At 36.6% G+C, this 26241-nt stretch overlaps 1 protein-coding gene across 3 annotated transcripts in view; it reads right to left on the reverse strand.

The window, feature by feature from the left end:
• NAV3 (neuron navigator 3) overlaps nt 1-26241 on the reverse strand; it is a gene marked incomplete at both ends in the record, with an annotated part of 410033 nt that overhangs the window by 269600 nt on the left and 114192 nt on the right. For all 3 annotated transcript variants that reach the window (XM_080705150.1, XM_080705149.1, XM_080705148.1), the window contains 2 exons: nt 23174-23226; nt 23770-23887. In XM_080705150.1, the coding sequence (XP_080561276.1) occupies nt 23174-23226; nt 23770-23887 (171 nt within the window). The remainder of the gene's footprint in view (nt 1-23173; nt 23227-23769; nt 23888-26241) is intronic.

A 26241-nucleotide genomic window follows, 5' to 3' on the forward strand; every position in this document is an offset into this window, starting at 1 on the left:
AAGGGTTCAATCCCTAGTAACCCCTCCTCTCCCAAGTGCTCAGGTACACACATGTCCATGCACTGGGGAAGTAGGAGAAAAATAAGGAGAGTGTAGTTCACAGAAAACCATCTGAAGAAAACATTTTAAGACCAAGGGAGACATGAGCTCTAACCAAAGTTGCTAACATGTCAATTAAGTTGAGAACTAAGAGTTGAGTATTTGATTTAAAAATTGAATAAATGAACTCATTAGACATACTCATAATAAGAGCACCTGTTACATAGAAAGTGACCAGATATAAACACAGATTTATTTGATTAGCTAAATACAAGCTCCAGGACAGTTCATTTCTATGCTGCCCACTGCTCCCTCTCCAAAGTCTAAGAGAATACTGTTTATGATTCGCAAACAACTGCTGAGAAAATAAATGAACTAGCATAAGGATCAAATAAATGTTTGATCAAATAAATGTTTTCATGTTTGAAACATTCGAGCAAGAGAAAAGCATTCAAAACATAATGCATAATCTCATTAGCAACTAAATCCAGTGTGCCAACTATGTATCCTGCTGAGTTGACTTAGTTTGACAGCATCCTGAGCTTCTCCCTGATACCATCATCTCTCCACAAGTGAGCAGGTATCTCCTGGTCCCCACTTACCCTCATATCCTGACCTCATACCATGCAAGGCACAATGCAGATGTTTATTGCACTTTTGCTAACTAGTTGCATGAATGACAAATAAAATAACACATAACCTCAGGAATTAGCTCTAACAGAATATGATATATACTCAAAAATCATTTTCTAATCTTCTGCTGTTGTAAGAGAGAGAAGATATATTTAGTTTTGGAGTAAAAAGGACGGTGATGCTAGTAGAAAACCAAAACCCACTGATAATAGGAAAACAGATAAGAAAAAGAAGTGTAAAAGGATTAGCCAAATTTTGAGGAGCTAAGAAATCATGTAGAAACATCAGTATCTCACAAATGTTTAAATTATGTGTTAAGAGAAATTAGGTTTATATCATTAATATAAATTATTTCAAAGAATCCACATAACTGTAAGGCTCATAGAGGTCTCACTTGATTCTTTGAATGTAAATAATGAGAAGGTAGCAAATAATATATATTGTTACTTAGAGGACTCAGGGAAATTCTACACATAAAGCACCTAACACAATACATTGAACACAGTAAGAGCTCAATAGTGCATGAAAAGGGACCATGATAACTATAAGTCTTTAATTCTAAGAGATGGTGACTATAGTCTGAAATGGCACAATAGCCTCATCTGCCTTAGGCATTACACCAACTTTCCTGAGAATTGTCCACAATGCATTAAACCTACTTCCCAAATTTTTGATCCAGTAGATCTTAATCTCTGCTGCACATAAGAATCAACTGAGGAGCTGGGAGTGGTGGCACACACTTGTAATCCCTAGCTTGGAAGGTTGAGACAGGAGGATCACACAGGTTTGAAGCCAGCCTCAACTATTGGTGAGGCTCTCAACAACTTAATGAGACCGTGTTTACAAATAAAATATAAAATAGGTCTGGGAGTATACCCTGGAGGTAGAAAGCCTCTGGGTCCCACCCTCAGTACCACCAAAAAATAAAAATAAAAAATCAACTGAGGATCTTTTAAAAATAGATGCCCAATTTATTTATTTATTTACTTATTTGTGTGTGTGTGTGTGTGTGTGTGTGTGTGTGTGTGTGTGTGTGTGTGGTACTGCGGTTCCTGGAAACCTTTCTACTTTTGGGCTACACTCCCAGATACCTATTTTTTATATTTTAATTTGGAAACAGGGTCTCTTAAGCCAGCAAGGCTGGGTTCGAACCTGCACAATCCTCCTGCCTACACCTCCCAAGTGCGGGGACTACAAGCGTGCGCCACCATGCCTGGCTATTTATTTATTTATTTAAATTTTATTTATTGAGGAACTAGGGATGGAATTCAGGGCCATTTTACCTCCTAGCTACAACCCTAGCCCTAATTCTCAGTCTTTTTATTTTTGAAACAGGGTCTCACTGAGTTGTGAAGGGCCTCCCTAAGTAGCTGAGGCTGTCAGAAAACCATGATCCTCACGTGTTGACTCCCAAGCATGTGCCACCACATCCAGCCCAATTTATATTCCCATTAGTTCAAGTGAGATGTCAGTGGATAGAAACCAGTTTCAGAACATGTTGAAATTCTCTGGGTGATTTAAATTTGCATCAAATCTTAGAAACCACAGCATCAATCTATATTCTTCAAGGAAAGTACCTGCACATGATTTCAATTTTCCCCTATGTGGATTTAGAAATTGCACTGTTCATGCCGGGCATGGTGGCACACTCTTGTAATTCCCGTGCTTGGGAGGCGGAGACAGGAGGATCGCACAGGTTCAAAGCCAGCCGTGCTGGCTTAAGAGACCCTGTTTCCAAATAAAAATACAAAAAAAACAGGTCTGGGAGCGTAGCCCCAGTACCAGAAAAAAAAAAGAAAGAAAGAAAAGAAAAAGAAATTGCACTGTTCAGACTACAGCAATGCAACCTTTTCTTAAATGGATCATGATACTTTATAATTCATTCTTTTCATACTTTATTCTTGTGATATTAAACATATATAAACACATATATGTAACATGTGCATACATATGTTTATATATAGCTTTTTATGTGTAGACATTTTATATGTGCATATACATATATATGCACAGATACATACCATGATTCTTTACAACAATAACACAAAGAAATTCATTCTGTGCCAGGCGTGGTGGCGCACGCTTGTAATCCCCGCGCTTGGGAGGTGGAGACAGGAGGATCGCACTGGTTGAAGCCAGCTGTGCTGGCTTAAGAGACCCTGTTTCAAAAATATAAGATAGGTCTGGGAGTATAGCCCGGAGGTAGAAGGGCTTCCAGGAACCCCAGTACCACCAAAAATAAATTAATTAATTAAATTAAAAATAAATAAATAAAAATAAAACAAACTTTCATATTTCTATATCCTTTGTTACTACTTGGACTTAATTCATCGAAATCCACGGGACAAGAACCCTGTAAGTGGAGATACCAAATTTCAAAGCCTAAACCCAAAATAGAGTTTTGTTAGAGGAAATCTGAAAAATAACTGATACATCATTTTTCTGTATTGAAGAAGCTAAACAGAATCAATAGAAATTGATCCAGCCGGGTGTGGTGGTACACGGTTATAATCCCAGCATTCAGGAGGCTGAGACCGGAGGATCGCAGTTCACGGACAGCCTCATCTACTTAGTGAGGCCCTCTGCAACTTAGTGAGACCCTGTTTCAAAATAAAAAAAAATAAAAAATAGGGCAAGGGGGTGCAATTCAGAGGTCAAATGCCCCTGGGTTCCATCCCCAAAACCCACAAAAAAAAAAGTTGATCGATATATTTAGATCTGAGTTATTTCTGTTTATCCCAATTAATAACATCTTGGGCCCTACCATTTAATTTCATGTTCTATAAAATCAAACCATTCAAATGTTATTCATGAAACATGCATTAAACTTCTTTTATGCTCAAGGCAGAACCACTTTCCTCATACATTCTGAAGAATATTGACTCATTTTATATAATTTTAGCTACTCCCATAAAAAAGGAAAGCCCATATTTCAAATCAGGTATTTCTCTGGTTATCTAGTTTTATAGTTGTACTTTTATCTTGTCTTTTATGAACTTACTAACTATAAGCATATTTACTCTCACAAATTGGGTTCCAAATGAGGAAAACGATGGCTCTTATTATCTTTATTTATTCAATACAGTGATACGTATAATTCCTTAGGCATAAAGTGTGTCTCGGAAATACTTGTATTTAGTCATTTCAGTGTTGCACAAACTTAAAAAGAATAACAACTCTGGATTAGTATTAAACTTAGAGTTTGTGATTAATTATAAATCTTGGCAGAACACTTAATGCTGAACAATTAAATCATTTAGCAACTATTGACTGTTATGAGCAAAGGTCTCTGCTGGATGGTGGCAGAATATAAAAATAAATTACAAGGTCTTTGCCATTGTGAACCTATAAAATAGCTGAGGAGAAAGAAAAGATTCATAAATCACCATAACACAAGCCATCAAAGGATAAATTCCAAAAGGGAATTGAAAACAAACTGGATGACACCAAAGAGAATAGAGTTATCAATTTTCACTACAGATCTGGGGTCAGATTCACAGACGTATTATTTAGCCTTGAGAGCTAAGTCAGATTTTAATAAAGTTGAACAAGCATCAGATGGAGGAACACGGTCTACCAACCAGAGCACCGCAAGGAAAACTCAAGATGCTGCAGAAGAGAGCCCAGTAATCCTTGCTTTCTGCACCTAAACAGATAGAGTTGACTTCTACCTGGCATTTTAAATGCTGTGCTTCTCCTTGGGCTCAAAAATTACTGCAATATAAAAAATTAAATAATTGTGAACTAGGCAGCAGGGATAATAATTCAGACTTATTTCTCCCTAGAAGAAATGCATCCTGGTTAGGACATGTCTGAAATACTAGGTACTGTTGTTGTGAATCACATAGAGAGTATCCAGAAGAACCAAAACCAATCTTAAATTCGGCTCTTTCTGGAAGGTATATTATTTGTCTCTTGTGCTGTTTTGATTAACTATGCTTCTCATTTCTCATGGTCAACTTGTAACACAAGTGTAATTATATAAATTAATTAGTGCAATTTCATTAAAAATAATAGGTAAGATGGCTCAGTTCGACCAAACTTTCATTGTAACATAATTTTTAAAGAATCATATATATTTTAGCAAAATATTTTAACCAAAGACAAATGTGTCTGGAGGATTAAAGAACAATGTGATAGTTGTTCTGCTTTAGCTAAAACTTGCAGGATGTTTTCAGTCATTCATTTTGCGATTATTTGTTTCTTGAAAAATGACCAAGCCCTTTAAAAACATATTGTTTTAGAAGTGAGAGAGATAATGTCAATGTAATGTTATGATAAGAGAAACACAGATTCTTAGAGAAAAAAACAGGAGCGTCTACTCCTGATCAGAGAGCAAGAGGACAAGGAAAGAAGAAAGGTCCTGGTAACTCAGACATAGCTCACATAGTTCAAGTCGCTGTCACTATCCTGATCTAGTGATAGAGGAGATCCCAGAACTGATTGCCCTGCGGAAAGTCACACAGAGCCCATGTTCTCCACATTTTGTTCCCTTTAACCAGTTTCTGAAAGGTGGGGAAGGGTGAGCCAAAGGAGAGGATGTGGTAAGAGGTGAATCCACAAAGGAGCTAAATGTAAACCGCCATGGTTGAGAAGTATCAGAGACTTCTGAGAGACCTGCAAGCTTAATAAAGCCAAGAACACTGAAAAGTTGAACCTCAGCTAATTTACTCTCAATGAACTACATTATGATGTGAGACTATAATACAGCAACAAAAGTATTTAAGAATACCAATAAAACCTCTTTCCACAACTTACACACTTACAACTTTTTATCAATGTGAAAATATTCTGACAGTAGTTTTCAAATTTGGTTTGAAGAACCTACATTAAGAGGAAATATATCACGTAGAGGAGTTTCTGGATCATGAACCTTGAAAACTCAGGCACAGTGTTGCATGCTTGTAATCTCAGCATTTGGGAGGCTGAAACAGGAGGATTGTGGTTCCCAGATAGACTCAGCTACTACTTAGTAAGGCCCTTTGCAACTCAGCCAGACCCTGTTTCATAAACTAAAAAAGAATAAAAAATAGGGCTGAGGATGTAGCTTGGAGGTAGAATGTCCCCGGGTTCCATCCCCAGTACCAAAAATAATAATAATAAAAAAATAAAAAGAATAAACTTGAAATATAAAGGAAGCTGTTGGTTGGTGAAAAAGCCATGGAGATAAACAAGGTTCAACAAGGTTCAACAAGAAATATCCTCCAGGCCTTGCTAAGGGTCTGTGCTTGATCTTAGCATTTGGAGATATAAGGGTGTGTTTTAATTAAAGAGGAAAATTAATTGGTATTGCACTGGAGAGGTCCCTTTTATATAACCATACAGGATAGAGATAAAAGATAACCAAAGCTTCACGAAACAATTTTTACTCACTCTTAGGTGTAATGCAATCTGATTTTTTAAAATTCTATTTTAGTGTATTTCATTCTTTATACAAACTGCATAAAGAAGCTGCAGTTGGAGAAAACTTATACTGTGTATGGAGAATGGGGACAAAGAAAGTGCTTGGGGATTTACTTCCCACTTTTTTCCATCCACTTTCACTAACCTAGAACAGGAAGCTAATTTATACAGGATTTGTTTGTGTGTGTGTGTGTGGTACTGGGGTTTCTGGAAGCCCTTCTACCTCCGGGCTACACTCCCAGACCTATTTTATATTTTTTTTATTTGGAAACAGAGTCTCTTAAGCCAGCGCGGCTGGCTTCGAACCTGTGCCATCCTCCTGTCTCGGCCTACCAAGCGCGAGGATTACAAGCGTGCACCACCACGCCCGGCATAATTGATACAGGATTTTAAGCAAGTAGGCTATTGGCTCTAAATGCAAAATGCTTTGCTTTTTTGACTAGAATGTTGGTAAAGTTAATATCAGTTCTCCCCCACCCAATCACTAGAGGCTTAGAGGCAGAACACGACATTTATAGGTGCACACAATTAATAAAAAAATAGAGCTAGAATTCAAACACAGACCTGTCCATCTGCAATCACCTTGCCGTTCTCACCACCCCGTTCTTCATTCCACTGTCATTTAGACATTCTAAAACAGTAATTTCCATTTTTCTGACTTAAACTCTACACAACTGGCAGGTGGCTAGGCCACAGTGACTGGCATAAAAGAGATGCTCAATAAATATTTGGTGAGCATAAGGATAAACTGTATTCTGAAGGTAGAAGACAGAAATAGCATGTAAAACCCATTTTTTTGTTTTACACATTTGGTAAGTTTTAAAGGTTTAAATACTTCTAAGTTATTTCTTAAATAATTGATACATTCATTTAATGTTAACATATAAGATAGTTGATGTAGCCACCGCAAGTCAAGGAATGCTGAGAGCCACCAAAAGCCAGAGAAGCCAAGGCCTCGATTCCCCATCCCTTCTGAGGACACCTTGATTCTGTCCTGGTGATATTGACTTCAGACCTCTGGCTTCTAGATCTTTGAGAGATTAAGCTTCTGTTTTTAAGCCACCAAATTGGTGAAAATTTGTGATAGTAGCCATAAAAACTAATAAGATTCACTCCTCAGTAAAGCAATAGATATCAACACTTCATCAAGGCAAGGTGAGCTGGATCCTTGTGAGCACGTGGGTTTCTAGGCCTGTCCTCTGATTTGTAAATTGTTTTCTTCTGGGGAAGAAAGAAAGGTGAAGGTGTTGCATGAGGAGCCCTGTTTTCTTCTCTTTTTCTTTCTTTTTTTTTTTTTTGTGGTACTGAGGATGGAAATCAAGGGCCTTCTACCTACAGGCTACACTCCCAGACATATTTTATATTTTTTTTTAATTTGGAAACAGGGTTTCTTAAGCCAGCAGAGGCTGGCCTCGAACCCGCGCAATCCTCCTGTCTCAGCCACCCAAGCGCGGGGATTACAAGCATGCGCCACCACGCCCGGCTCCCTGTTTTATTTTCATTCCCACCTCAGCTGTGTGTTGCCTGACAAGGAAAAGGGATAAGGAACAGTATTTTTGTCTTAGCTTTTTTTTTTTTTCCATTTTAGTTTTTAGCTGGTCTATGGATTGATAGAAGATGTAACTTTGATAGACACTATCTGAAAGTAAAAGTTTTGAAATCAAATAAATGTGTTTTGCACCCCTGTATGGCAATGTACATCTTGTAAGAAATGAAGAAAATTTTACTCTCCCAAAGCCTCGGCGTCCTCATCTGTGAAAATGGAACTAAAACGGTTTCAGTTGCGACCACAACACATTATATGAAGACTAAATATATAGAGGTTAGCTGTAGACTAGGCATGTATATGTGTATGTGTGCATAGTTATCCATACTGAAAATGGAGATTTTATTTCATAATGTATGTCATTCCTAGTGCAGAACTAAGTTCTTTATAAACAGACATATGTTGTAACAGAACCCTGTGTATGTGTATAGGTGATATGTTTATAGATAGGCAAAGATATAAAAAAATCATAAGGATTTCATCAGATAAAATATTTTGGTTCAAAATACTACTATCTTACTTTGTAGAGAATGATATCAATGTTAATATTTATTGTCAATTATAGATATTAAATCTTTCTTATATGCTTTAATTGAAAATATAATGTGTTATAAGAATAAAAAATTGCATCAGTATTCATTTACCTGAAAATAAACTCTCTGGGTTTTTAACAATTTCCTTTGTCTGTTTTTTTCATAAGACTATGTTAACTCACTATTTTATTATGAAGGTATAAAACTCTCCTATAAGTATAAGATATTCATTTACACATTGGGATAAAGTTACAGATAATGGTAAATGACTTTCCTAGTGGATTATTTCACCATAAAAACTATAAATATTATTTCTCTCATATAACCACACCCTCTGCTGGCCTCATCAGAGTTTACATTCCTTCTGCAAATAAAAGAAACAAGTGCAGTCTTAAAGAAGAATGCTTATTTATTGTCACAAGGTTGGGGGAAGAGGAAGGAGAAGGAAAGTGACCAAAACATCTCAAAAATGGAAGAGAAATCTCAGTTAAAGTCCAAGCAAGTTATTTTGTAAACACTGATAAACTGATTCCAAAGCATATGTGTGTAGGTAAAAGACCCAGAATAGAAAACAGAACACTGAATGAGAAGAATAAAATTGGAAGGCTGACAGTACCTGACTTCAATGTTTAATAGAAAGCTACAGTACTCCAAACTGTGAAAATAGGGGGGAAAATAGACAAACAGATGGATAAAACAGAGTACAGAACCCAGAAACAGACCCACATGAGAATATTTAACTGTTACTTGACAAAGAAGCAAAAACAGTACAATGGAGGAAAGATAGTATTTTCAACAATTGGTTCTGGAACAACCAGACACCCACATGAAAATAAAATAATGATGTCTATATAGACCTATATTTTTTCCCAAAAAAAGGTTTATTTAAAATGGAACATAAAGCTAAATATAAAACACGCCGGGCGTGGTGGCGCACGCTTGTAATCCCCGCGCTTGGGAGGCAGAGACAGGAGGATCGCGCAGGTTCGAAGCCAGCCACGTGCGCTGGTTTAGGAGACCCTGTTTCCAAATAAAAATGGAAAAATAGGTCTGGGAGTGTAGCCCGGAGGTAGAAGGGCTTCCAGGAACCCCAGTACCACCAAAAAAAAATAAATAAATAAATAATAATAATAAATATAAAACACAAAACTATAAAAATTCCTAGAAGATAACACAGGACAAAATTCTAAATCACCCTGGGTATAATGCTGACTTTCTAGATACAACATGAAAGACATGATCTGAGAAAGAATAGGAACTTCATTAAAATTAAAAATGTCTGCTCTGTGCAAGGTAATGAATGGCAAGGTAATATTAAAACAATACAACTGGAAAAATATTTTCAAATGACATCAGCTATCCAAAATACAAAAAGAACTGCTAAACCTCAACAATAAGAAAACAACCTGAATAAAAATGAAGTGAAGCTGGGCATGGTGGCGCACACTTGTCATCCCAGCATTTGGGAGGCTGAGATAGGAGGATCCAGGTTACCAGACAACTTCAGCTACTTAGTGAGGTCCTTTGCAACTCAATGAGACCCTGTTTCAAAATAAAGGATAAAAAATAGGGCTGGGGGTGTAGCTCAGAAGTACAATGTCCCTGGGTTCTACTATCCTCAGTACTGAAAAAAAAAAAAAAAAGATACTGATAAGTCAGGTCCTGCACTCATGTGGCCTCTGCATCACATGACCTTTGCATGGGCAAGGTGGGGGCCAAAACCCTCGCAAGAATTGGACCTTCCAGCAAGTAAATCCCCCATCTCACGGGATGCATACCTTGAAAAGGAGAGCCCGCCACCTCTAGCCTCGGATGGGCAAACAGGCAACATGCAACTGCCCAGCACCCCGATCCCCGGGAGGGCCGTGCAATTAAAGTGGATTCCATGTATACTGGACCTCTCTCGTGTTTTTTACACTCCGTCGTACCCATATTTTTATTTTACTTAACAGATAGATACCTCGCCAAAAAATACAAACCAATAGTAAATAATCACATGAAAAGATGTTCCACCTCATATATGAACAACAAGTTTCAAATTACAACCAAAAGGAGACACACTGCACACCCATTAACATGGAAAAAATCCAGGACAAGTACCATACCGAACGCTAGTCACAATGTACAGAACAGGAATGCTCATTAATTGCTGGTGGAAATCCAAAATTATATAGCTGCTTTGGAAGAAAGTTTGATGGTTTCTTAAAAAATGGAATAGATATTCACCATAAAATCCAGGTATTAACTGTATTCCTTAGTATGAGCCAAAGAAGTAAAAAACTCATATCTGTATGAAAATATGTACATGGACACTTACGGTGACTTTGTTTATAACTGCCAAGACATGGAAATAACTAAGATGTCCTCCAGTTTGGTGAATGGATTAATAATCTGTGGTATATCCAGATAGTGGAATATTATTCAGCACAAGAACAAAATGAGCTACCAGGCCATGAAACAGCATGGAGGAATATTAAACACATATTACTAAGGGTAAGAAATCAACCTGAAAAGGCTATGTACTGTGCAAATTCAGTTATCTACCATTTTGGAAGAGGCAAAACTTTGGAGACAGTAAATGAATAAGTGGTTTCTTGAGGTTATGGATGGGAGGGACGACAAATGGGTGGAATACAAAGGACTTTCAGGGCGGTAAACCTATTCTATTCAATATTATAATGGTGAATGATCTCAGCAACTTTCTCCCAATTTTGCTGTAAACCTAAAACTTCTCTTAAAATTTAAGCCTTTATAAAAGGAGGAGGAGGAGGAAGGGCTGGAATTCCAAAGATCTGCATCTAGTCTCATTTTGTTAAACTTGTTAACGAGTCCAAAAGTCATCCGGCCTCGACTGTGAAGCATGAGTTCAAACCATAATTCTTCCACTTTCTAAATATGGAGCACAGATTCTCTCAGTGAAGCCTGATTTATTTTTTAGCTTTCTGTAAAAACTAAATGAAAAGTGCAACTAGATTATCTAACCCAGTGCCAGATGTACAAACATAGTTGACATTTGATCACAACGTGAAATCAGGGAATAACAATGGAATTGTTGAACTTCCACATCCACTTTTATTTCCACATAATGATGTCCGAACATTTTCGTTTTATGTTTGAAATGTGGCTAATATAAATCAAGTGGCCAACGCTATTTTTCAAAAGTATAACAAGCTATTTCTCAAAGCATAACAAGGCATGTCATAATTTTTTGTCTTATGCTTTACAAGTTTGTTTAACTGAATTTGCGTTCAAATCACTTAAATATAATTTTAGGAAGCAATTAGCTTAGACACATTTAATAAATTTCCAAATAATTTATCTGAACAAAGATACATATTTCTAATGCCATATTGAGGTCGAGCAAACAAGAGTCCTTTTATTTCATTTATGTTTTGACTCTCTAAAGCAACTTTTTTTTTTTTTTTTTTTTTTTTGGCAGTACTGGGGATTGAATTCTGGGACATGCTACCTCTAAGATACACCCCCAGCCTTGTTTTCTATTCTTTTTATGTTGAAACAGGGTCTCACTGAGTTGCAGAGGGCCTTACTAAACAGCTGAGGATGGCCTCAAACCCTAATCCTGTCTCAGCCTCCCAGATACTGGGATTACAAGCGTGCACCACCACACCCGGCACTACAGCAACAATTTTTAAAATGCAACTATTTAAAATTGTAGTTGTATTAGCTAAGAATATCACATTTCATATTTAAAATGGCCTTATACCTTAATATGTTGTTTAGAAAATGAGGATTGTCAAATTGTTTTACTATTTAAGTATTATCATTGATTTTATATCATGATTTTCTACTAAATTTTGAGAAGCATTGAAACAAATAGAGAAATAAGTTCTTTAAAAATACTAGCTTGATGACTTCTGGAAAGATGGCGACCGAGAAAAGCGGGGCTTAAGAGCCCTGCTAACAACCAATCTCCATTACCACAAAATCAGTGCCTTTCATAGCCAGAAAACACTGTCACCAGAGAAACAAAAAAACCACCAGGCTCCAGAGAGAAAGCGGACTGAGAACAGAGCTCAGAGCCACAGAGGAGATACACTGGCCTCACACCCGAGGACACGGCAGCAGCGCCATACTGCTGGCGGCAGCAGCGAATTCACCTGACGGCTACAGCAAGCCAAGGTGAGCCGCTGCGGAACAGCCAGGCGGGATCTTTCGGTGCAGAGAGTATTTAAAGCTCCCAGTGGCTGAGCTCAGCACACGCTGCAGGGACTCAAAGTGGAACTCAAAACCAGAGAAGAAAAAATACGCCAGCCTCACGGCCGAGGGCGTGGTAGCGGCACCATATTGCCACCGGCGGCAGTAGCAGTGAATTCACCGAGTCCAGTACAGCTACATCTGCGTACTCAAGAACAGTGAGTCAAATTGCGGGCCACAGAGGAGAAATCCCACTACTGTACTCCCTGGGACTTACCCAGTGGGGGAGTGGCAGTGGCAGAGATATCACACCTTAGGAGAATGTGCAACCTGGCACCCCCCATAGTTTAAAGCAGCCTCTATCGACTCCCTGGGTCGGAGACTCTGTGATACAACCCAGTAAAGGAGTAGTGGGGTCTGAGATACTACTGACTCGAGATCCAGAGCACCTTAAGTGAAGTCATAGTGACCCAAAGGAAGAACCCAGAGAAGGCACAAACTTCCGAAATCATGGGAAAGAGGAATAACACTAGAGCAATGAATGCCCACAACCCCACAACATCAGAACCTGATAAAACAGAAAATCAGAGATTTCTAGAAGATCAAATCAGGAAAATAACTGTAGAAATAATAGAGGTGCTTCAAAAAGAACTCAGAGAGAGCCAAAAAGAGATAAAGGATGCAATTAATGAAGTAAAGGCCTCAATTCAAAGCACAAACAACCGATTAGACCACATGGAGAACAGAATCTCGCTCTTAGAAGATGATCATTCCAAAAATGAACGCATAGTTTCTAATCTAGAAAAAAATATCCAACAGCAGGAATCTGACATTGAAGAAATATGGGCCCATTTTAAGAGAGCTAACCTAAGAATAATTGGGATAGAGGAGGGAAAAGAAAGTGATACCAAAGGGATCAACAATCTCTTCAAGGAAGTAATAGCAGAAAATTTTCCAAACATAGAGCAAGAGGTTGATACACAGGTCCAGGAAACTTATAGAACTCCCTTTAGACAGGATCGGAGAAGAGGATCCCCACGCCACATAATTGTCAAAATGACCAATGTGGAAGCCAAGCAGAGAATCTTAAAGGCAACAAAAACAAAGGGCCAAGTGACATTCAGAGGCAAACCAATTAGAATCACTCCAGACTTCCCAAACCAAGTCATGAGAGCCAGAAGGGCTTGGAGTAACATATTCCAAACTCTGAAAGAAAACAACTTCCAGCCAAAAATTTCCTACCCAGCAAAACTTTCTATCAAATTAGATGGAGAAATAAGAAGCTTCCATGACAAACAGAAACTGAAGGAAATTATGTCTTCAAAACCAGCACTAGAGAAAATTCTCAAAGAGATTAACTACAAAGAAGAAATAGGTAACACACACCAGAACCAGAGAAACAAGATTTTCCATCCAACAGACAACTAAGATTGGTTATCTGTGGAGATTCATTATTTATGTTAGTCTTTTACCTATCTCTAAATTGTATTGTTTGCCTTTATTGTTGTTAATTTTTAGGATTTCTAGTTGGAATATTAATATACCTTCAGATATAGCATTTGGAAATATTTTATCCAATTCTATTAGTGACTTTTAACTCTGTTTACATTGTCTTTGGATATACAATATTTTTTTATTTTTTAGGGAGTTTGTATATTCTTCTGTTGCCTGTGCCATTGAAATCATATCTAAGAAATCACTGCCAATTTCAATGTTGTGAGGTTTTATGACCCAGATTTTCTTCTAAAAGTTTATAGTCTTAAGATTTATATTTAGGTCTTTTATCTATTTTGAGTTAATACTTGTATATGGGATTTAGGTAAGGGTCCAATTTTATTCTTTTCCATGTAATTATTATTTTTCAACAATATTTAGTTAAAAGATTATTATTTTCACCACCAAATGTTCGTGGAAACCTTGTCAAAAATAACTTGACAATATAGGGAAGAATTTAGCTCTAGGCTTGTATTTAACTTCAATGGTTTATATATCTGCCTTTAGAACAGTACTACACTGTTTCAATTATTGTAGCTTTATATGGTTTGGAATCAGAAAATATATATCTTCTAGCTTTGTTCTTTTCCAAGATCGTTTTGGGTACCTAGAATCCATGTTCCATATTAGGATAGATTTCTTTCTGAAAAATAAATATATAAATATATGATAGTTTCACCTAAAAAAATAGAAAAAAATATCCTCTGGTAAGAAAGAAAGCAAAAAGTAATATTGAAATGTTATCTTTAAGTCATCAAAAGCTTGGTATCAGACAAATGAAACTGTTATGTGAGATTATCATTTTTAATTCTGGATAAATTGCTATAATACTAGATGTCAACCACTAAGCCAAGCATGGGAAGGAGGGATGGGGAGAGAATGGGGTGGGGATCGGGTGGGGGCAGACTGGGTGATGTGTGCATGTATGTCTACAAAAGTTTGTATCCCATTATGATGTATGAATACAGTGCACCAATAAAATAAAATTTAAAAAAAGAAAAAAAACTAGCTTACTGAAAACATAAAAAACTAAAATTATAAAAGGATTATAACAAGGTATATTTCCAAATGCTAGGTATGATTATATTTTGTGTTAATCTTAATTTCTCCTCAAAATATAAAATGTTGTACCTTCTCTCCAAAAAAGAAAAAATAATCTGAAATCCAAACTAAAATAAAGTCCTTACTACAGCTTCTACTTAACAATATTAACTATACAAACCAATTTAAGTATTATGTTTTTCTAAAAATTTTAAATCAATTATTCAATAATATGAAGTTAATGCAACATAGTACTATTACAATTTTCAACATTTATTTAATTTCTGACTGGTAGAACAAATGATCTCCCCCATAACACACATGCACACACACGCATACTCACACACACACACATACCCACACACACATACTCACACACACGCACACACACATACTCACACACACATGCTCACACACACGCACACACACATATACTCACACACACTTTAATGTTTTTGATGTTGCTGAGGTTGTGTTTTTTAATCAGATAGTATATTTTAGGAAATATCTTTTTAACTTATAATGAAGGCAGATTTTTTAAAAAACCTATAAAGATTAAATTCAAGTTTCAGATAAAGTATTAAAGATAAAATCATTGTCTTTGGTGATTTCTTAAAAAGTAATCTCTCAGATCAGAATTCTAGTGGACTTCATCATTCATCAGTTTGATTTCCTCACTGCAGAAACAAGCCTAGGCCTGAGCATTTATTGAATTCTTTTCTTGAGTCACATAGTTGGAATAAGAGTTCTAGTGATCATTGTTCTCCTTTCTGCTTCTAAGACCTCCACAGAATGCAGTATTTCAGTTGATACATTGGAACTTTAATAGTATATAGAGCAACTTTCAGAGCAAACTCAGTTTTAAAACTTATCAGGGTGAGCCGGGAGTGGTGGCACACACTTGTCATCCCAGTACTTGGTAGGCTGAGATGGGAGGATTACAGGTTCAAGGACAGCCTCTGCAAGTAGTGAGACTCTCATCAACCTGGTGAGATCCTCTTTACAGATAAGAAATAAAATTGGGCTAGGGCTATAGCTCAGACGTAGAATACCTCTGGGTTCAATTAGCAGTACCAGAAAAAGAAATCACCAGGCTGATATTTTAATAATTGATATACACTTTCTAATACTAAAATTTTAGTCATTTTTCAAATTTTGAGCCCACATAAAAGCAACAAAACCATTAAGGAAACTACAAAGTAGTCATTTTCATTTAATATTTGGGTTTTTTTTTCTGTTACTTTTTGTACTTATTCTGTGTGTGTGTATACAGTACCAAGGATTGAACCCAGGAATATTCTACCTCTGAAATACAATCCCCAGCACTATTTTTATTTTTTTAATTTTTTTATTTTTGGTGGTACTGGGGTTCCTGGAAGCCCTTCTACCTCTGGGCTACACTCCCAGACCTATGTTTTACATATTTATTTGGAAACAGGGTCTCCTAAGCCAGTGCACGTGACTGGCTTTAGACCTGCGCGATCCTCCTGTCTCTGCCTCCCAAGCACGGGGATTACAAGCGTGCACCACCACGCCTGACCGCACTATTTTTATTTTTTAATTTTGAAACAGGGTCTCACCAGTTTGCGGAGGACCCTGATAAATTGCTAAGGCTGGTGATCCTCATGTTGTAACCTCCCAAATTCTGGGATAACAGGCATGTACATGTGCCACCTTGCCCAGCTTAGTAATTTTTTTAGATATCAAAGTTATATTTGTAGCAAAGAATTTGTCTTTACTAAACTATCTTTTTGTAGCTACTCCAAAAGATGAATAGCTTCAAACATGGTAGAGGATCTTGTCGAGACTAACATAGTAATATTCCACTCCTGTGAGGCATCATGACTGAATCATGTAGCATGCCATTTATAAGATTCCATTAAACTTCTAAGAGCATTCCAGTTGTTGTTGTTGCTGTTCTAATCTGTTCCCTGTTTGGTTAAAAAAACCTCATCTTCTTATCTCACCTAAAAAGATCCAAAACCAGCGATTATAAGCAATGGCCGGAATAATTAAAACTTTAAAAGATAGAATATTGATAAAAGTATGAGATACTTTTACTATCAACAATTTTTTCACTTTCCAGATAATCATGACTACAGAAGTGGAAAAAAGAAGTCTATGTGGTTGAGCTATAGAAAGGGCCCTATAGTGAAGCAATTAAGGTGACCAATCAGAGGGTATGGAATAGGGGAGGATGGAGCCTCTTTAAAAAGCAGGAGATACATAAACAAATATATCAAAGTTAATCACCAAACAAGCATGGGATCTAGGGAGGGGGAGGGAATGGGATGGGGGCTGCACGAGGGCTAATTGGATGATGTGTGCTTGTATATTCTCTCAAGTCTTGTATTCCAATGTGATGTATGATTACAATGCACCAATAAAAATAAATTAAAAAAAAGAAGTCTATGACATCTATAACAGAATTCATTCTGAAAGCCCCAATCTTGTGGGGCACAGAATCAGACAGAGAAGAGTGAAACCTACTTTCCATCTTCTAGAAATGAAAAAAAAAAAAAAACCAGTAGAAAGAAGGAACATTCTAAAAATTCTCACATCAGTCAATTTTACACAATAACATATCTGATACAAACAAAAGTGAGGTCGAAGGCTGTGGCTGAAAATCATTCAAGCAACAGGATGGAGCAGAGAAAGGAATGAGGAAGAGGAAGGACAAGCCGTGATCCACATGTGTCAGGGCCCGAGCGACGCCGTTTATTCCAATTCTTAATGTGCGACTATTTTACATCATCAAATGTCCTAATTCCTCAGTGCACTTGTGAGGATCTTTAAATACAATGATCTATTTTAAAATAAAGAAAACCTTGATTTCAAAACAATCTTTTCCTGAATGTCTAACATTTTTGTCTAAGAATCTTGCACTTGTGTTTCTGCGTTTCAAATAAATATTGGGCTTAATTTTTTTTCTATTTATAATCTGCTGGGCATTCTGGACATTCCTGGTATTAATAGTTCACTAACTTATTTCCTCATGTAAGCTTAACACAGTTATGGCATGCCACAGATATTTTGAACCCTGATACCACCCACCTAGAAATGACTTAACAGGTGCCATCCATATTAGTAGCCTTATCTTTGAATGAGCCTAAATATAGCACTCAATAAGCTCCAACAAACTAGGTTCTGTTTTTCAAAAGAAGTTTAATTTGAAGCTCACTCACAAAATATAACCATGACTTCTAACTGAAAGTAAATTTAAATTAAAATATCTCAGGAATAGCACTAATAGGTTAATAAAAGAAAAACATTGACATTTTTACATATATGACCATTGTGCCATTTTATTATTTGAGCAATATATGTACATATACATATATACATATATATTCAATATATGTGCATATACATATATATATATATTCATATACACATATACACATTTGTCTACTATAAGGTACTATATGTGTTATATATTATATATAAGTTTTTACTTATTATAAAAATCATTAAAAACCACATGAAAAAGAATATATCATGATCTAAAATTCCTTTATATATTTTTGTTTATTTATTTTGTGGTACTGGGGATAAAACCTGGAGGCATTCTATCTCTGAGCCACACCCCCAGCCTTATTTTTTATTCTTTATTTTGAAACAGGGTCTCACTGAGTTGCAAAGGGCCTGAGTAGCTGAGGCTGTCTGTGAACTGAAATCCTCCTGTCTCAGCCTCCCAAATTCTGGGATTACAAATGTGCACCACCACACCTAGCTTATTTATTTATTTTTTGTTACTGGGGATACCTCTGAGCTATATTCCCAGCCCTGTTATTTTTTATTTTGAAATAGGGTCTCACTAGCTTGTTGATGCTGGCTATGAACCTGACATCCTTCTGTTTTAGCCTCCCAAATACGGGGATTATAGGCATAACCAACACATTTCTTCAGAAATGTAGAATTCTAAAATTCTGAAGCCATTATCATATGGATTTGAACTCCTTCAATTTTTGTTAAGTTTATTTCAAATATCCACATTGTCACCAATTACATGCCCTTACGACATGACATATGGACTTTAAAACTTCTTCCTCTACTTCTTCCTTAGGACTTCCCCTTGTCATTTAACTCCCCAGGGCCCTAGCTCCTCCCCTATCTCTCCATTGCTTGCTCCTTCTCTGCTTCTTTCCTTTCTTGCAAAACTTTCCCTTAATCCTGCCTTTCTCTCAAAGTATAAATTTTTCTTCTTTTCTTTGGTGAGATATTCCTATGAAAATTATTTAGGACTCAATAATGGATCTTGGATTTCTCATTTACTCATTCATACACTACTACTCCACAGAAAGATTTTCACATATGGAGATCATCAATGCCTGTCTAGTTATCAGAACTAACTTCCTCATTCTAGCACTCCAACAGGTTAGCTAGGCAGCCTTTGGCAGCATCTGCCCCTTTTAAGTCACCTTTTCCTTCCTTCCTTCTTTCTTTCTTTCTTTCTTTCTTTCTTTCTTTCTTTCTTTTTTCCTTTCTTTCTTTCCTCCCTTCCTTCCCTCATTCCTTCCTTCTTTCCTTTCTTCTCTCTCCTCTTCTCTCCCCGTCTATCTCTCCCCTAGTACCACAGTTAGTACCTACCATGTTTACCTAAGGACAAACAATATATATCTGTGATTTCACTCTCTTAATGATGGCATCTCACTCTCATTATTCTCTCCTTTTTCTGACTCCCATAACTCTCTGCCAAACCTTTACTGATAGTCCTCCTCACAACACCCTCAGGTTTTTTTTTTTTTTTCTGTTGGCTCTACACAGACCTATTGCAAGATATTTTTACTTGCCCAGAGCTTCAACTATTACCTACGCACTAAGTAGAGTCTAGCCAATACCATTCTCTGACTTTCAGGAACTCATGTCTAATTGCCTAATGTTACCTCCTACTTGATGCTCCAATAGATGCATCAGACTCTACATGTCAAAGCATGAACACATAATTTTCCTCTCCCACCTTTAGCCTGCTTTCTCCCTTGAAAATACTCACCTTATGTAATGATGGCCAAATTGGTATCACTTATTTAAAATAGGCCAAAAAAAAAAAAAAGATAATTGCTTATTTAGGTCATAACCCTAGGGACCATTTTCAACTCTGGATACTCTTCCTCTCCCACATCCAACTGGAGACTAGCATTTATTTTATTCTATATACATCACAGAATTATATAAATGATTTTTAAAAAGATTTATCAGATCATGTCACAGACAAGCTTCAAAAGTCTTCCAGTTTCCTCAAATGATTCAGAATACCATGCAAACCCCTTACTTGGGCCCTACATTATCAGGTGTTTACCCTAGCTTTCAAACACCTCTCACCAAGCTCAAACCTCAGAGTTCTCTCTGTTTCTGGAACATACCAGGTTCATACCTGCTTTGCCCTTTTCTTGGCTATGCAACTCTGTTGCTGCTGTTTTCTAAATATCTCAAAAAATAGCACCAATAAGTTGTGAAAGAGTTCATATTTCTCTTGAGTATGTATGTGACATTTATATCATGGTATTTGAAAGAGTGTTATCATAAATATATGAATCTCATGTATCTGATATTGGGTATTACAAATGATATATGCAATAGATAGGATACATTTTTCTTTATAATAAAGAAACCACTAGAGTATCACCTTTGGCATTTATATGTAATTCTTTCAAACATCCCTATACGTGTCCCATAGATGCTCACTAATACAGTAAATGTGAATTACCTGGCTGTTATGAAAACTCACCAATATATTGTAGATTCATACCTCAAAGGAAGACTTCTATTATTAAAGGCTTAAAATGATTCAAGAGAGTTAAGTTTGAAATTTAAATTAAGACAACTTGTTACTAGAAAAAGTAGCAGACCTAGTTTTAACTAACTTCTTGTTTTCAAACACAAACAGTAAAGGCTACAAAATATTAAATATACTAAAAAGATGTGGTAGAAGTAGTTCAATGAGCCAGGATAGCATTCATTGTTACTAATGCAGAACCTCCTAGTGTTATGCAACAAAGAAACAGGCAATATCCTGTTCGGAGGGGACACAGGAGATTCATCGGCTTAGTCATGCTCTCCTAAGTCTCTTCACTTTCTTGTCTCAGCTACAGTTTGAAAATTGTACTCATTAATGACACAGTGCCAGTAGAAATTCTTAAGAACAGAGGCAAAATAATCAAATCAAAAAGTGACATTTGTTTCCCCTGTATTCTTCTGAATCAACACACCAGGGTCCTGCCAATTTCAGATTTGAAATCCAACCACATCAGAAAAACTGAAGATTCAAGTCATTCTTAGTCACAATTTAATGTGATTATGACTAGTACTTTTTTTTTTTTTTTGGTGGTACTGGGGTTCCTGGAAGCCCTTCTACCTCCGGGTTACACTCCCAGACCTATTTTTACATTTTTATTTGGAAACAGGGTCTCCTAAGCCAGAGCGCACGGCTGGCTTCGAACCTGCGCCATCCTCCTGTCTCTGCCTCCCAAGCGCGGGGATTACAAATGTGCGCCACCACGCCCGGCATGACTAGTACTTTTTGGCTGGATAAACTTTCTTCTTCACAGCATTTGCATTTTTCAGCCATTGGCATTTACTTTTTTTATTGTTAGGAGCTCAAATATATGATGGCATACATCCTAGCAATCATATGATATGTTGGGGATAGTAAAGGATAAGAAATAATAAAAATTAACATAGCATAATATTCATAAGAATACTTGCACTGATTTATAGAATATGTACAGATGTCTCAGATCAATAACTAAGGACTGCACCTTTGTCCATAATTATGAGCTTTGGAAATTGGGTTTTTGTCTTTTTCTGCCATAGAGTATAAGCTCGTCTGCTTATCAGGTTCCCTGTAATCAGAATCAAGTTGAAATGATGGCAAGAGATGTGAGAGTCTCTAGACTTAAAACCTTTTCTAACATCCAATAAATCTTATGGTTAAAAAATTTTATGATTTTATGATTTAAAAATGTACGAAATGAGTTTCAGATACTATAGTGCTTTTCAAGAAAGCCCTGAAAGTATTTTAACAGGTGTTAATCTGTGCATTTGTTCTTTATAAAGTTTATAACAATGCTATTCTGTATTTTTATATCAGCTTCATGAATAAGTAATGTACACATATATATATCTTAATACCACAGTCCAATTAGGGCTAATTTTGTAGAAGAAGCTGTGTTCTACAACATCACACAGCTCTCAGTGCAGCAGGGTCTGAGTATCTTCTACTTCAGTTTGCTTTCAGTAAAACTTCATAAAACAACTGTAATTAATTTCCACAGAGACACATTTGTGACCCAAGTAATCAGATCAGGAAGTTTCCTTAAAACTGAAGTATTTTATAAGAACCATTTTTTAGTGATTATTTACAACAGCTACAGAGTTCATGACATCTTAATAGGTTTTTGGAGTGCTTAGTTGAAAAAACAGGCATGCTAATTAATCATTCTTTAGAAATAAATTCCTTATATGACTCTGGATTTCAGTTTTCTGACATTAAGTAATGCAGGTCAGCAGATTAAAAAAAAATTCACAAGTTTGTCATTCTTCCAAGTCTCTGACTAGTAAGAATTCATTAAATTAATTAAAAATGCCAGCTCTGTGCTAAAAATGAGTGCAGGGAAGTCTGATGGCTTTCGGCTATCATTCCTGATTATATCTCCTTGGTACAACTTTGGTTAAGGCATTTTGTGTTTCTCAATAAAATAAAGTGGTGACTAATTAAAGTTATTTTTATCTCAGTTTATCAATTTATGATTTTGTTATAAAACTTGAAACTGTTTAATGTGGCAAAGATAAGAGGTCGTGGGGAGAGAGACAGACCTCCAAGTTGAGGGCTTTCTGGAAGATGGTAAGAATCGCATCTCAGAATCAGTCACTGCTCAGCAAACTCATAGTAGCATGCCTTCAACTATTCCTAAAAGTGTTAAGGAGCCTGTGTGCTTACACTAAACTTTGTTATGAACAAAGTAAAGACTATTCATATATTTTAAAAATACAAATGGAAAGTTTTGTTCTTCAAAACAGTTGAGATACGAGGCACCACTTAAAAGTAGAAATGAGATTTATAGCCTTAAAGATCAGTGACCAAAATTAAATTATCCAGAACATCAGAACAACCACAAAAAGTCAAGGATGTAAGAGCTCACCTGGAAATCTTTTATACAGGATCGGATCTATTCATAGAAGTAAAAATGACAGAATGTGATCAAGTGGTTTCTTCAACAAGAAGAAGGGCAAGCAGAAAAAAAAAACAAACTTCTAATCCATTTACGTATGCAGTTAATTCTGGAAATGATGATAAGCATTATATATCGAAAATAAATAGGATTCTTACCATCTGGGACTGACTTCTAGGGCATCCATTGATATCTTCAACTTTTTCATTTGCTAAATCCAAGAAAGAAAAGAGAGAAAAAAGAATGATATGCTTAAGCAATGAAACAAAACACACTCACACACACACAAACTTGAAAAAAGAAAAACAACAAAAAAGCAAAAATCTGCTGCCACATTTACTCTAGCCATGTACTAGAGGACACACCTGTTAGCAGTCACCAATTCCATGTCCACAAATCAAGCAAGGAAGAAAAAAAAAAAAAAAAAAAGACTGAGAAGGAAGTTGCTGCTAATTCTTTCATGGGTGCCAAATGACTGCTGACATGAAATGGTTCACAATTGTCCCTGCCGGATCAGGATATCGTTTCAAGGAATCTTGGAGTGTATGGGCTGCTCCAGCTCACAGAAAGCACACATGGGAGACATATGGTTTAATGAAGCAACCGTTCCTAACAACTCAGTGGATGTAAAGATACAGCTCTAGCTGTTTAAATGTATGGCTCAACTGCCTTTTCTAAACACCCTCACGTAAACATGTTTAATTAAATCAGAGGAGAGCTACATTCATCTCCCAGACACAACGTGAGGTCTTACCAATGATCTGGATGATTTCTGCTAGCAGCACTCCATCTGCGATGTCCTGCTGCAAGTCCTTGATCAGCCGCTTGTGGCCCGATTTTGCTAGGTAGTGGTTGGCCCAGTCAGTGTAAATCTGTTGAACAGAGGGAGGGAAGAAATGAGCCAGGCGAGGGAAGAGAGAGACAATAAAAAAGGCTTAAGACAAATGTTAGACTCAAAGGGAAGCTATTCTGGATCGCATTCCAGTTTAAGAAGTCATAGCTCAAAAGGAAATAGTTGTAAGGAAAGTTTTAAACAGCTCTTTCCTTCACTTATCTCTTGTTTCAAAGAAGGATGATTCACTCTTTCAAAACCAAGGACTAGTCACTTGTGACAAAGCAAAACTTCCTTCCTGGTCGGCTACTGAGAAAAGTTCTATTGTAGATCAGTTTAGGTTTCTCTCTCTTTCCTTCCCCCTCTTCTATCATATTGAAAATAATCCTGCCTGTCTATGTATAGGGAAGCCACCTGGACTGATTTATTCAGGAACTTTAGAAAAAATCATGTTTCCCTGAGACTTTATTGAATTTGTCATATGAGATACCGTATGTGACAATATTTTGGCATGATTTTATGAAATAACTGCAAATGCTTTCCTGTCTAAGATATTTTGTTTGGACTGTCATCTCTCATTTAATCCTCTTGAAATGTGTTTATATTAGAGAACATGGGCAGCAAATGGAGTTATAACACAGAAATTACAATATGGAATGGAGAAATGGTTTGCAAGCCATGAGGCTGGCAGTTTGACATAGATTAAAGGTGACTCTCCAACAACACATCATGATATAAGGAAAAGGTGGAATTGTCCAAAAATTTCACAGAAATAATTGTTACTAATTCTTCCCTATTAATGCAATCTAATGTAATATAATCATAAAGGAAGGGAATAAGCACGAAGATGTTTCAATTTCATGCATGGCTCACACGGATATATTAGTCATTTTACTATAAGGCAGACTGTGATCTGATGTAACAGAAGAATGAAAAATTTGAAATGAGAATAGGAGGGAAATGAATAAAAAATAAACACATAAAAGGAATTATTAGGGATGCCAGAATTAGAACTGGGAATATCATGGGACTTGAATATGAGAAGTGAAGGGAAGGGGCTTCTCGACAGAATATACAAAACATGGAAGGCCAAAGAAGCAAAGAAATGTAGGACATAACTCTAAAATCTGTGATGGCAACAGAAGGCCTAAAATTAAGATCAAATTTGAATAGAAAGGTAAACTGTAATAGTCATGAGCACTGGATGCCAAGCCAATTACACAACCTTTTTTTAAATATTCATAACAAAACAAATAGACATTTTGCAAGAAATAAATAAGATTGCAAAAACAACAAAAAAAAGTGAAATTCTCCCTACAACTTGAAACTCCTACCCGCTCTTGAACACTCAGGAATCAATTTTTATTTTTTATAAAGTTCCTACAGCACACTTTGCCACACTAAACCACAGTATAGAAACACACACATGCACACAGTGAGATTTTTTTAAACTTGACTTAAATTGTGCATATCATTCTGTAGTTTCAACTTTTTATGTGGGAATATTTTAATAGCACTTCTAAACTCCATTCATATATATTGACCTGTTTTGTATTTGACAATGGACACAAAATATTATGTTTGTATTTGTATGACTGTAAAATGTTCTTTTGTAAAAATTTACACTGTTAAAAATGTTAAATTGTGAGTATTTCCCTATCATCTATACCATCACTCCAGAATTGTTTGTCTTTCTGGTATAGCCTTGTGGTTGAGTCAGACTTGAACAGTGCCCATCTCTCCATAGGCAGGAGCCTCACAGCCACAGCTTCACATTAAAGGATCCATAAAGATAAGATGTGAGAATGAATTCTGGAGTCCCACAGACCTGGCTTGGTGGACCAGCAGATCATTTGCTACCACTGGGACTTATACAGGATACTTAACCTTTCTAACCTTTGATTTCTCATCTATAAAATAAGAATAACACTTATATTACAGGATTGTGTCAGGAATTAATAAGATAGTACCTCTACTGAATCCATCAAATAGACTCAAGAAAGAGTCATGGCTATCATTATATTCACTAGGATACCTAGTTTTATTTTGCTATGATAACTTTCCAACAAATACTTTTTGTTATTTCGCTGAGGTTTAAAATACTGGGGAGGACTAGCAAAAGACTGAAGAAATGTTTCTACTTGCTTCTAAAACTACTTTTATCTCTGATTTCTCCTGTCTCCTCCTTCACTAAGTCCCAGGTCTGTGGGTCTGTGTGTGACCTTCAAAGGTTCTATGTAAAATCAAGGCTGCTGTGTGTAAGGTTGGGGCAGGGCCGGGAGCTAGGAGGTGGAGCCTAGGAGGTGGAGCCCTGCGATTCCGGGGACCAGGCCTCCCGCCCTGGAAGAAGAGTGCAGAGTTCAGAGAGGACCCGGAGAGGGAGGGAGGCATTCT

This window comes from Muscardinus avellanarius (genome assembly GCF_963383645.1).
Source record: "Muscardinus avellanarius genome assembly, chromosome: 11".
NCBI classification, from domain to species: Eukaryota; Metazoa; Chordata; class Mammalia; order Rodentia; family Gliridae; genus Muscardinus; species Muscardinus avellanarius.